Here is a 13,832-nt window from a genome sequence, read left to right as displayed (position 1 = left end):
AGAACAAATAAGGAAGGAAGGGAAGATCCCTGTCAATCTGTGGTGAGGCTCACAGTTTTCAGCCACCTGGCTGATTGTATGGGCAAAGTGCCAGACCCTGCAGGCAGGATGTCTCAGACAGTTCCCATGGACTTTGCTCTGAAGACTGCCTTCCCCTGGTATTCTTAGCATGCCCAGAGCCATTCTGTGAAGTCTTGTCCTCTAACTTTCTTTCCTTCATTTCATGGTATTTTTCCATCAGATCGGAATAGGAACTTCCAGGGACAAGGCAGTCACAACCACTCATGTTGTGACCTGTTTTACCCCTTTGTTCTTGTTTTTTTTTTTTTTAATTTAATTTAAATATTTTTATTTTTTTAATTTTAATTTTATTTTTATTATATTTATTTTTTTATTTTATTTTTAAAAATGTTCCCAACAGGCTAACTGCTAGACAAGTAGCATGTGGAAAACCTAATGGGAATTTTTCTTTATGGTCATGTCCACAGCAAATGAGAAACTGGATTCTAAAAGCCTTGGTAATGACCATTTGTTCTTGTTTTCTTTTAAGGCAGGATTTCACACCATTTCCTAAACTATAGAATTTGCAACAATCCCTTCTCCCCGGGTCAACCTGCTGGCAGAGAGAAAATCGGTTTTCTTCAGGGAATGACACTAGAAAGATCAAGCCATCCTGGGAAGAATTTGTTCAGGAGTAGTTGACCAACAAATAAGTCATGAAATAGCCTCTCTCTGTGTGTGTGTTTGTGTGTTTGTGTGTTTGTGTGTGTGTGTGTGTGTGTGTGTGTGTGTGTGTGTTGGGGTGTATGTAGTGTTCTTTTGGGCCGATGTTGTATTTTATTTTGCATTTTCTAGTGTAAATATATTACAAACTTGTTAAAGGTTTCTACAATGAAATATTATTGAATTTTACATTCTAGTGCTCCCACAAGCATGTGACAGCAAACTTGCCCAGGCTTCTCTGTCTTGCTTGCTTCCTTTTGTAGTCTCCTTCACAGAATAGCTGTAAGGCATTGTGTCTCTTTAGCTGTTAGTGAAAGTCTGGGACATCAGGGGCCATAAGCATGCTGGGAAACAAAGACTTAAGGAGAGAGATTGGGGCTTCAAGCAATCACAGACAGAGAGAGATCTCTCCTTGTGAATGGAATAGGTGTGTGGTTTAATGTGGGGGAAGCTGAGCTCTGAAGGCCAACAGTGCTGTGTGACAGAGCCCAGTGGGAGCAGGGATGAGCACTGAGCTCACAGCTGGCAGTTGCCCTCTCCAGGACAACTGGGGCATTGCCTCAGGAGCTTCCCTCAACACCAGGTTCAATGTTGAATTTCCATGTGTTCTATGTTGCCTCCCTACCCGTGAGTGTTCAGATAGATTTTCATGCCCAGGAATATGGATGTTATTTGACATACTTTATATTCAGTACATGATAGTAGACAATAAGTGTACTTTTGAGATAATCCTGCTGATAACATGGTATGCATTGGGGTGAGAGGAGGGGTCCGACCAATGTGACCCAGCGACTGTTCTCACAGAACAGAAGATGCAGAGATCGTGGGCCTCTTGAATAGAGTCACCTCCTCCTGACCTTTGCCCTTCAGAAGAATGCTTGGGGTCACAGGAACATGTGTCCTATGGCTTTTTGTGCTCCCAATTTGGAACTCACCTTCATGTTTCTCTCACAGATGTACACTCTCTTAGTTGCAACTTGATCATCAGGTCTCCTACCAAAGCAGAACCTCTCTGGTATGAAGGACAGTGTTCAATGGATGGAAATGTTTTCCTTTCTTCTAATAACGTGAACAAGACCATGCCTTTGGGTAACCAGGAGAAGATGGCAAATGCCACCGAAGTGTGGACATGTTTGACCCAGTGGATAGACCGATGTAAACAGGACTTAAGGGACAAGGTGTCTGAAATCAAAGGGGACACTACCAAGACCAGTGGTAAGTGTGGGACTGAGCACAGAGGCAGAGATAGTTGGCAAGAGAAGAGGGGCAGAGCACATGCAGGAGTGGGATGTGAGTGTCTTTGTGTGAAGGAGCTGAGCGCTTGTGGTATTGTGCAGGCCCAGGGTACACAGTGGATAAAAAGAGAAAGTCGTGTGGAAAAGATACTGACACCTAAGCTTGTAGAGAAAGACTTGATCTTGAGGAGGTGACGAATGGATCAGAAGGGAAGAATGACGGTGTTGTATGTGACTTGCAGGTCACCCCACTTTACGGGTCACCATGCTTTCTAACCACAGCCATGAACAAATCATTGGTGCTTCCTGTGTATTCAACATCAGTGAGAATTATTCCTTCATCTTGGACCTAAAGACTATGAAGTGGAAACTGATTAATCCTGTACCAGAGGACATCATGAAAGAATGGAAAGATGATAAGACATTAATGAAACATCTGAATTTGTTCATAGTAGAATGCAGTCCGAAATTCAATGAATTCTTAAATCAGCACGAGGAAAGAACAAGTAGGTATTACCTGGATTGTCAGAAGGCTCTTCTTCTCATTTCATAGACTGAGTGAGTGAGTTCTGGGTAGTGTTCCTGAGACAGTGATGACCACAGGGATTCCTCAGTTCATCTCACACCCCAGTGTTCCTCACTCCCTGTTAACCAGTGGTCCAGGCTCTGCATGGCCTGCTAATGAGCCCTAAGTCTGTGTGCATCACTGTACACTTCCCGTCCTCTCATCCTCAGGTAGCTGCCCTTCCACCAGCTCCACCACCACCTTTTAAAGGATTTACCATCTTACTCTGGCACAGTTATACACCAGCAATTTCCTCAACATCCAGTGATATCCACAGTTCATTTGTCAAATTTTGGGATGGTTTGATAGATATTAACTTTCCTTTGTAATGAAATAAACTCTGCTGAGACATCATTTATACAACTCCCACTCCTCTGTCTACTCAGGACTTTGTAAATAGGTCTGGCATGGGAGTCCCTCTGACTGCCTTGGGAGAGAAGGTGCTAATGGAGGGGTGTATTTAACTTTATGGAGAACTTTCCTATGTTTTTTTTTTTAAGGATCAACAACAAGGGCCCCAGATATCACCCAGCCTCCACCTACCAGCCAGGTTCCTTATAAGGAAGTATTGATCCCTGTAGGACTCATCATTTCCATCATCTTTATTATTTTCCTTTGCATATGTGTGAAGAGGATGTGTTGTCCCCACGGAGGTGAGGAGCAGGCTGGGGTCTCATCCTGTCCTTGGTAGTGTTGTTTGTCAGGGGACTTTCAATAGTTGTCTCAGTGGGTATTAGGGATGGGAATGCTGGTCCTCATACTTGCATAGCAAGTGCCTTTACCCACTGAGCCATCTTACCAGCAACCAACATTGACCTTTTGGGAAACTGATTTCCAGTTCAATAAGTTTCCTTCTGCTCAGACCATGAGAATGGAATGAAACAAGCTTGTGAGCGCCTCACTTGCAGGCACTCATATCATGACCCATGCAGGGACACTGACTCTACATTCATTCCCAGAACAATTGGAAAGCTGTTTCCACACAGCCAGTTAGGACTGCCCATGAACTCTCTCTGTCTTACTTCCCTTTATGCTACATGCAGTAATGGCTGTTGACCCCAGAAATGGGTCTGTCTGAGAAGAGGATTGGTGACCTGGATCTCTAAACCATCTTTGTTAGTCAGGGGTCATGACATATCAGGGTACAAGCTAAGAAGTGACTTCCAGACTTCTGTGCTGGGATCAAGGATGTATTACTTTCACAATCAAAGTGTGTCTCTCACTTCAAACCTCCCTAGGTAGAGAACTTCAGCTGCTCAAGGACTACTGCATCAACTGGCACAAGCCACAGAGGAATGAGGGGCTAGAGGAGACAAAAGGAGAGGTTCCCAACCAGAGAACCAAAATGTTGTCCCAGGAGGAAGATCCCAAGACATTGGGGTAAAAGCATTTACTCAACCAAACATCCAAATTATCCCATCCAAGATTCAGGGAATACCTTATAACATAGGGAAGAATAGGTGCAGGAGAACACAGTTCCCAGGCATGACCTCACTGCTGTGTCTTTGAGCTCAGGAATTCTGAGAAATTGCATGATCCCTGCACAAGAGCAGGCCTGTCAACCATCCCTTCATGGAGCCACAGGGCCTCATAAGCTTCCTCACTCACTGAGAATTTTTCTGCATTTAATGATGCCAGAGCTTATTGTGTTTATTGGTGTGGTCACTACTAAGGAGCCCGTATTCCTGCAAATAACTCCTTGCCCACACTCCTATTAGTAAGTTCAAATTAAGTCTTTTTATCAATTATTATTACTTTTTAATTTAAAGAAACTTCCCTTGAAAGTAGAGGGGGCATTTGGAAGAGGAAACCTATGCAGGAACTGGGTAAGGGACATGAGAGGTGATTAAAGGGTTGTCGTCACCAGATTATCTTACACACATATATGAACACATCATAGTTAATCCAACTGTGATGCATTACTTATGTGAAATACATTGTTAGATGTTTGTGTATGTTTTACTCTTACTGTGTATCAGTGTTTTGCCTGTCTGTCTGTCTGTCTGTAACATGTGTACCTGGTACTTGCAGAGGCCCAAGGAGGGCATCAGAATCTGTGGAACTGGAGTTACAGATGTTTTCAAGTACTGGGAGCTGAACCGAGGACATCTCCAAGAACAGCAAGGGATCTTAACTACTGAGCCTTCACGCCAAACGATAAATGAATTTTTCCTTTAAAAATGATTTTTATTTTGTTTATGTATATGAGTACACTGTCTCTGTCTTCACACACACCAGAAGAGGGCATCAGATCCCATCACAGATCGCTCTGAACCACTATGTGTTGCTGAGAGTTGAACTCAGGACCTCTGGAGAGTGAGCAGTTCTCTTAACTGCCCAGCCATCTCTTCAGATTAATAAATTTCTTAAAAAGAAAATATGGCCTTAATATTATTCAATACAGGGGAAGGCCTTAACCAAACTTCACGATAAAGTTGAATGTTTCAGATTCACTCACAGTAAAATGACCATGGAGTGAAATGGCCAGTTATGACGTCATTTGTAGCATTGGAGCTAAAGGTTTGGTCAGAGGGGCTCACAGTTGCTCTAAGAGAAATGCCAAGTAATACCGCCATATCTAATGAAACCTGTAAATATAAGGTATGTGCTTCACAGTTTTATGTGAGTTTGACATATTATAAAGCGGTATGAGAGGAGAGAAACTCGGTTTTAAAATGCTTCCTTCAGATTAGGCTGGAGGGAACCCTGTAGGGCATTTTCTTCACAGTAATCACATGCAGCTCACAGCCCATTTCGGTGATCCTTTCCTATAAGGCTGATGGCTTGTGTATGAGACTGTATGGCTGAGCAAGCCATGAGGAGAAATCTAGTAAACAGCACCCATGCATGGCCTCTGCATCAGCTCCTGCCTCCAAGTCCCTGCCCTTTTCGAATCCTGTCCTGACTTCTTTCAAAGGACAAACAGTGATTTGGAAGTGTAAGCCACATAAACTCTTTCCTTCTCAAGTCCCTTTGGTCATGATGTTTCACCACAGCAAAAGTAAACATCATTAAGACAAATTGGTACCAAGATAGTGTGTGGTTTTGTTGTAGCAGACCTGGCATGTGTTTTGGGGAGGTTTCTAGAAAGCCGTTGGACCTCTTGGCTAGAAAAGCCATTGAGTGATAAGAGGTACCTGGTCCATTCTTTAGGACCTTAGATGACAGGCATGTTGAAAGCAGTGCAGACAACGGAGGCCTGACTTGTGATGTTCAGGGAAGCAAATGCTACCAAGTCATTTGCATTAAGAACGGATGGCTCTATGTTGCTGGGGCTGAAGAATTGGCTGTGATTAACAAGAGTCCAGAACTACTTTAGTGGAACCTTTGTTTTGTTGGGATACTCAATGCTCTTCAGCTGGAGCTGAGAACTTAACAGTCATCAGGAGAGAGCAGCACCACTGAAGTGAGATCATCTGGAAAGGGATTCCTGAGAGTCAGTACACAAGCTGTGTTCAAGACCCAGCCAGATTGGAGCTTGTGAGGTACCTGAACAAGTCAGTGTAAGAGCTAGCCTGGTGTTCCTGGTTTTGTAGATGTGAAAGGGTCATGGAGAAGAGCTGAGGCTTGGCACTGTGCGACAGAATTGGAGTCCATGAATAAAGCCCTTCACAGGACACTACTAAAAGTGTGGCTAGAGCAGAAGACTCTAGCTCTTTGGAAATGCCAGTGCCAAGAAGTGACCACCGAGGAAAGCATCAGTGGTAGTGGAGTGGAGCAAGCCAGAACCTAGAAGACAAACTGTCTATACTCTAGTGGGTGAGCTGGTGATGTAACTCACATGGTGATGGGGAGCCGGGTCTAGGCCAACCTTGGACCCTGCATCCAATTTTCTACTTATGGCTTTCATTGGAGACTCCATAACTGGTCCTGTTGTCAATCATGGCTTTCTGGCTAAGCCATGACTCCTCAAGACCTGATTAAGACCTTAGTTTAAGGAAAGGGAAAAATTAGGAAAGTCCCCTGAGACACAAACGGGGTAAGTTATCCTCCAAGAACAACATATTTGAACACACACACACACACACACACACACACACAAACACACACCAGAAATAGAACTTAATGACAGATCAAAGTACAAATTGTGCAGACATTTTGAAGCTCCACTGAGTTTTCTTTGGGGTTGCTAACAGGAGTCTAGTGAGAGGTTAATTATAGGATCTGGGGTGACTTCTCCAAAGCTGTTTCATTGCAGAGCTCACCTCAACACAGGTAGTGACTCCTGATGAGAAAATTAGAACAGATTTTAATATGTGCAAAATGACCAGCCAGTTTTAAAACCACAGGGAAAAACGTAGTCCTATCTCAACTGGGTAGAACAACTGAGGAGCTGTCTTGCACAGCTTCTGCTAAGCCAGGCCTTTAGCAAATACACAAGAATGAAGTGACTGCAACAGTGGAAGTCATTACCTTGAAAATCTTTGCAACCTGATATTACAGCTAGAACCCACCTATATGTTCTGACGACTCCCCCTTCAGTGGATGTCAACAAGCAGGAGGGCACAGAGCCAGGAGCCTTCTAATTCAGGGTGACAACTCTGTAGCCACAGAGACATTTTTGGAAGCTCACGGAGCACTTTCTATATCTGATAATTGTGTTTCTGCAGGAAGTGGCACTAATGTGGAAAGGTAAAGTTAAGGAAATCACAGAGACCAGAGCCCACAATTAGTCTCAATGAGTATCTGAAGCTCATGATTGGAGTCTGGGAGACTCAGAGGAAGTGTGCACTAAGTTGTAGGGAGAGACCACACCCAACTGAGATGCCTGATAGAGAAACAACTGTAAAATATTATAGCAGCAGGTGAAGGTACCATGGAAAAAGACTCCATGCACATACACTGAAAGACAGTGAGTCAAGCAGAGGCTCCAGTGGTAGACAGACACATGGTCCCCTTGAAGAAACTGAGTACTAACTTCTGGGAGTCTGAGTCATGTCTGGAGGGAGTTCACTGAAATATGGACCTTCTGAGGGGATGAGGCCAATTCTCTTCCCATGTTATTCCTTGGTACCAAGTGAATATCTCCAACAGGGGCCCAGGAGGATTGCTAGACAGCACAAGCCACAGAAACATGTGAGGCATTCTGAAAGTTCACGTGTCAGTGTCTGGGAGGGATCAGGTCACATACAGTGATGACAGGCTTCCTTCTAAAGATTCAACAGGGGAAAGGTGAAGTTGTCTGTTCAGATTCTGTGTACTTCTGTCTGTATGTCAGAGTGAATTGATAGATTGTTTGTTTGTTTGACATGGAGCTGACAAGCACACAGTCCTGATGATGAGTCACCCTCTCTGGAAAGATCATTCAGTTCTGGCGTGCCCTTTACCCATGCACTGTAAACATTCCTTATTTATTTTATTTTTTAGACATGTTTTCTCTTGGTAGCCCTGGTTGTCCTGGAACTCATGTACAGAATAGTGGCTGTGAAGGCAGAGATTAGCATCCCTCTGCTTCTCTAGTGCTGGGAGCAAAGCCTGACCCGTCCACTGCCTGGCAAAAATACTCTTTAAACATTTATCTGTTTCATGAATCAAGGAATGGCCTAAAAACCAGACCACTCAGTAATATGTGATGTCATTTTCAAATCAGCAATGTGACCACTGTTCAATTCAAAGATGAATGGCCACTCAGAGGCTTGCATTCATCTCCTGGGTCTGCTAGAATGTGAAATCGAAGAGTGACATCTGCTGGCCTAGGTAAGAATCTCCTGGACGGTGACAGTAAACATGGGATAACAAAAAACCCAGGATATCAAAAACTATTCTCAACAACATCAGAACTTTTGGGGGATCACCATCCCTGACCTCAAAACATATTTCAGAGCAATAGTGATAAAGCCTGTATGGTATTGGTACAAAGACAGGCAGGTAGATCTATGGAATAGAATTGAAGACACTGAAATAAACTCACCCTTCTATGGTCACTTGATTTTGAAGAAGAAGCCAAAACCATCCAGTGGGAAAAACAAAGCATTTTCAACAAATGGTGGTGGATCAATTGGTCTTTGGGATGCAGAAGAATGCAAAATGACTCATTTTTATCTACTGAAATTCACCCCTGTCAGGAAGCACTCCTTGGCATCAGTAATAATGTATGGGTTTGGGATGGATCCCAAGGTGGGGTGGTCTCTGGATGGCTTTTCCCTCACTCTCTGCTCCACATTTTTGTCCCTGCATTTTCTTTAGGCAGGAACAATTCTGGGTTCAAAATCTTGAGATGGGTGGGAGGCCCCATCCCTCAACTGGGACCTTATCTATCTACTCCAGGGGTCTCTTCAGGTTCTGTCTCCTCTCTGTTGTGTATGTCAACTAATGTCAACCACATTAGGAGGTCTAGCATTAGGAACCTCTAGCTTCCCTGGTGTCTGGAACTTTCTAGTGGTCTCTGCCTGTCCCACACCGCAGACAGCCTCATATTTCTATTCCTTTCTCTGACCCTCTGAACTTCTCTCCTATCTCTTCACATACCTAATCCTCCTTGACCTTTTTTTTTTCCTCCTCTCTCTCTGAGGTTCCTCCCTCCTCAATCGATTATTTTGTTCCATTTTCTAACTAGGATTGAAGCATCTGCATTTTGGTCTTGCTTCCTGTTTAGCTCCATATGAATTTGTGAATTGTAACTTGGGTATTCCAAGTTTTTGGGCTAATATCCACTTCTCAGGTGAGTACATACCATGTGTGTCTTTTTGGGTCTGGGTTCCCTCACTCAGGATGGTATTTTCTAGTTCCATTCATTTGTCTAAAAATTTCAAGAAGTCATCATTTTTTCCTCCATCTTTATTAAATTGGGTATTTCTTATTTACATTACAATTATTATTCCCTTTCCCGTTTTCCCGGCCAACATCCCCCTAACCCCTCTCCCTCCCCTTCTATATGGGTGTTCCCCTCCCCATCCTCCTCCCATTACCGCCTTCCCCCTAACAATCACATTCACTGGGGGTTCAGTCTTGGCAGGAACAAGGGCTTCCCCTTCCATTGGTGCCCTTACTAGGCTATTCATTGCTCCATATGCAGTTGGAGCCCAGAGTCAGCCCCTGTATAGTCTTTGGGTAGTGGCTTAGTCCCTGGAGGCCCTGGTTGGTTGGCATTGTTGTTCATATGGGGTATCAAGTCCCTTCAAGCTCTTTCAGCCCTTTCTCTGATTCTTTCAGCGGGGGTCCCGTTCTCAGTTCAGTGGTTTGCTGCTGGAATTCACCTATGTATTTGCCATATTCTGGCTGTGTCTCTCAGGAGAGATCTACATCCGGCTCCTGACGGCCTGCACTTCTTTGCTTCATCCATCTTATCTAGTTTGGTGGCTGTATATGTATGGGCCACATGTGGGGCAGGCTCTGAATGGGCGTTCCTTCTGCCTCTGTTCTAAACTTTGCCTCCCTATTCGCTCCAAAGGGTATTCTTGTTCCCCTTCTAAAGAAGAAGTGAAACATTTGCATTTTGGTCATCCTTCTTGAGTTTCATGTGTTCTACGCATCTAGGATAATTTGAACATTTGGGCTAATATCCACTTATCAATGAGTGCATACCATGTGTGTTTTTCTGTGATTGGGTTACCTCATTCAGGATGATATTTTCCAGTTCCATCCATTTGCCTATGAATTTCATAAAGTCATTGTTTTAGATCGAGAATCCTGTAAAGTAATGTTCAACATCTTTAGTCATAAGGGAAATGCAAATCAAAACAACCCTGAGATTTCACCTCACACCAGTGAGAATGGCTAAGATCAAAAACTCCGGCAACAGCAGATGCTGACAAGGTTGTGGAGAAAGAAGAACACTCCTCCATTGTTGGTAGGATTGCAGACTGGTACAACCATTCTAGAAATCAGTCTAGGGGTTCTTCAGAAAATTGGACATTGAACTACCTGAGGACCCAGCTATACCTCTCTTGGGCATATACCCAAAAGATGCCCCAACATATAACAAAGACACATGCTCCACTATGTTCATAGCAGCCTTATTTATAATAGCCAGAAGCTGGAAAGAACCCAGATGCCCTTCAACAGAGGAATGGATACACAAAAAGTGATACATCTACACAATGGAATAGTACTCAGCTATCAAAAACAATGACTTTATGAATACACTTATTTTTACAGAGGGTAGGACCAAAGAGCAGAGGTCTAAATGCTTCACACAAGCTACATCATCAAGCTGTGAGGAAACCTTCCATCTCACAGGCCCAGGCTCTTCCGTAATGCTGATTGTCCCAGCCGTCCTCAGGGGCTCAGGAGAACATGACCTTAAGACATCGTTAGTCCAAACTATTAAAGAACATGGAACAATCTCGGGATAAAAGTGAAGGATTCAAGTATGGAGAAGGAAGGCGCAGGGAACCTTCAGTTAATTCCAAATCAATGATGTGGCTTTAAAACCATAAGTATGTAGCATGATGTAGGCCTGTGCAGGTACTGAGCACCCAGCGTGCAAAACAAAACAAACAAAATAAGAACTTAGGAGTAATCAAGTACAACAGTGTAAAATTTTTAAAAAATCAGCAAACAAAAAATCCGGTGTACGTACATACATTAAGTATGATGGGAAACATAATTTAAAGGACTGCTTCCCGGTCAGTAACAGTAAGAAGAATTGAATACTTAGAAATCAACTTAGCGAAATGAGTAAAACACCTGGGGACAGAGGACAGAAGTTGAAGGGGAGGCATCCAGTGTCCAGGGATTAGAAGGAAAATTATCATAAAGTTCATGGTAACCACAGTGGCCCAGAGACTGTATGCAATAGCTATTAAGTTCCTAAAAATACTTTCCATAGGAGAAAACTAGGAAGTTCATACAGAAATATAACAATCTCCAAAGAGACATCATATTTCTTAATTTTTACATTTAGGGGAAGAAGAAATGATAACAGGGACAGCCAGCAGTAGGCCGGGATGGAGACATCTCAGAAGCCCACAGCAGCTCCTTGTAAAGTAGGGTGGCATCTGGGACCCTAAGAAGCAGGATACAGATCCCTCCAGAGGACGCGCCATCTGAAAAAAGAAGCTGCCTGCAGTAGCAGGGATGGAAACATCTCAGTAGCCCACAGCAGCTCTTTGTAAAAACTGGTTGTTCCCATTTCTCCTATCCTTAGTCCTGGACAACGGCTGTATAGATTTCATTTGTGGCTGACTGCCTTTCAGTTGGCCTTGGTATGCATAATTATTCTATTATATCTGACTTTCCTACTTCTTTCTCCTTCTGCTCTGGTGAATTCTGTGAAACTAGATGTTCCTTGATGTTATGATTCTTAAACAATTGGAAATTGAGGCATAGGGGCATAGCACAGCACAGTCCTAATGGCCCAGGTGGATGCCCTGTGTTCTCATCTCGGAAACAACGTAATAACTGCACAATAGTACTTTCAGATTAATACTTGACTTGCAAAGAAACTTTAAAGAAATTATTAGAAAAATGAATCACAGTCAACATTGGGACCGTAAGAAGGGAAAAAGTTATTGAAGTTAGGAAATAAGTTTACATAACATTTGAGAGTTGTTCCTTGATACAGAAGTATAGAATATATAAAATTATATACTAGTAAAGTAAGTCAAAATACTGGGACTCTTACGAGAGTAATTGTGTGCAAGGAACAGAAAGTTAGCAGAACCACTGAGTTAAGGGTTAACTTGATTCTTTCTGGCAGCTTTGCCTATGTCATTTATCAGTAGAAATTCACAGGAAAAGGCAAGTAGCTGACCTCAGAGCTTTGGGGTCTGAAGTATAATAAGTCAAAAGTTAAAGTTTAAATAATGATAAGTTTGCAATTATTATTATTTTGCCCACAGGCCTGGGAATAGGGGAAGCTTGAAACTTTGGGGAACATTTGTAATTCTTAGTTCTATGTGACATTTGGCTATTCTTTTGAATTTGATTTGGCAATGATTGTACAATGTCTTTTTTCTACCTGCTTTTGAATTATCAATAAAAGACTGGGGCAAGAGAAAGACTGGAGTGAATGAGAGAGAACATGTGAAGAGAGCATGAGAGAGAGCATGAGGGAGTGAATGAGAGAGCAAGTCTGAGAACAAGGGTGAGAGCGAGTGAGAGAGCATGAGAAGAGCATGTGAAGAGTGACTGAAGAGAGAATTGAAGAGTGAATGAGGGAATGTGAGGTGTGTATGAAGATTGTGTGTATGAGTGAAAGGAGAGTGCGTGTGGTGTGTGTGAGATATGTGTGAGGTGTGTATGAAGAGTGTGAGAGTGAAAGGAGAGTGCATGTGGTGTGTGTGAGATATGTGTGAGGTGTGTATGAAGATTGTGTGTGAGAGTGAAAGGGTAATGAACAGAGGTGTGCATGAGTGTGGGAGTTTGAGAAAAGAAAACCGTAATAAAAAAAAAGCAGAGTGTGCAAGAGAATGCAGTGTGTGCAGAACCGAGCTATGAGAGAGGGAGGGAGGGAGAGAGAGAGAGAGTGAGAGAGAGAGAGAGAGAGAGAGAGAGAGAGAGAGAGAAACTTTAAGCCTTGAAATTGCCTGTCAGTTTGTACACAAAGAGTAGTCTGTGTATATTTATTATGCGCCTTCCAGATATCCCTGCTTCCAGTTGAGAACTTGTATCCTGTGTCAAGGCTGGATCCCAGCACAGGTGTATGAGTGTTGTGCTCCTATGTAAATCTGTTCACCACTGTGTTGTGGATGTTTGTGAGCCGACAGCTGGACCCACAAACCAAATGGCACATAAACAATTACTAGAAAACAGTTGTGAGCAGTCTAGCAAGAAGCTCAAAGGACAGAGAAGCTGAGTGGCTGTGATTCATCAGAGTGTTTCATAGGAGAGACCTGCACATCTCAGCCAGGGAGATCAGCCTCAGCACCCAGGAGAGACAGCTGTTCTGAGTTCCCTCCACTGAAGCTCCCAAGCCAGTGTGAGGGAGACTCAGTGCATAGAGGGTCTGTCAGACTCAACAGTGAGTGTCATCAGCTGTGGCTTATCTCACACAGACGAGCACTGAGCATCTCAAGTTCTTTATCTAAGTAACCCACAGGTTGGAAGTACCAGTGACTCTTCACCTAAACTTAATCTCTGTCCTATATATACATTCACTCACTGACAACCCCCTATGCACATACCAGCAACTTCCAAATATACAATGCATGTGCAAACACACACACGAACACACACACACACACAGATGGGCAGATTCACAAATTTGCTCTCAAGGGCCCTGATATAACAGTGGTGGTTAATGAAACATTTTCATTCATTTTTGTTTCACGTGTATCTCATCATCTCATCTCATATCTCTCTCCTCCCCTCTCTCACTACCTCCTCTCTCTCTCTCTCTCTCTCTCTCTCTCTCTCTCTCTCTCTCT

At 43.2% G+C, this 13,832-nt stretch overlaps 1 protein-coding gene, 1 long non-coding RNA gene and 1 other non-coding gene across 4 annotated transcripts in view; 1 reads left to right on the top strand and 2 right to left on the bottom strand.

Moving 5' to 3' along the window:
• Window positions 1-4,901, top strand: part of Raet1ll1 (retinoic acid early transcript 1L like 1) — a 40,630-nt gene extending 35,729 nt beyond the window's left edge. Inside the window, exons 3-7 of one of the 2 annotated variants that reach the window (XM_087588389.1) lie at window positions 1,678-1,938; window positions 2,201-2,464; window positions 3,024-3,176; window positions 3,762-3,903; window positions 4,555-4,901. In XM_087588389.1, coding sequence (XP_087444515.1) covers window positions 1,758-1,938; window positions 2,201-2,464; window positions 3,024-3,176; window positions 3,762-3,903; window positions 4,555-4,621 — 807 coding nt within the window. In that variant the 5' untranslated portion in view covers window positions 1,678-1,757 and the 3' untranslated portion in view covers window positions 4,622-4,901. 2 annotated transcript variants of the gene reach the window in all.
• Window positions 1-13,832, bottom strand: part of LOC134482572 (uncharacterized) — a 59,461-nt gene that overhangs the window by 4,727 nt on the left and 40,902 nt on the right. The window lies entirely within an intron of this gene.
• On the bottom strand, window positions 407-528 carry LOC120100384 (small nucleolar RNA SNORA32). Its single transcript, XR_015655772.1, has one exon. It is a non-coding gene; the product is annotated as a small nucleolar RNA SNORA32 (small nucleolar RNA).

This window comes from Rattus norvegicus, chromosome 1 (assembly GCF_021556685.1).
Source record: "Rattus norvegicus strain SHRSP/BbbUtx chromosome 1, alternate assembly SHRSP_T2T, whole genome shotgun sequence".
Classification (NCBI taxonomy): Eukaryota; Metazoa; Chordata; class Mammalia; order Rodentia; family Muridae; genus Rattus; species Rattus norvegicus.
Note: the sequence above shows the minus strand (reverse complement) of the source record. Positions and strands in the feature narration are given on the sequence as shown.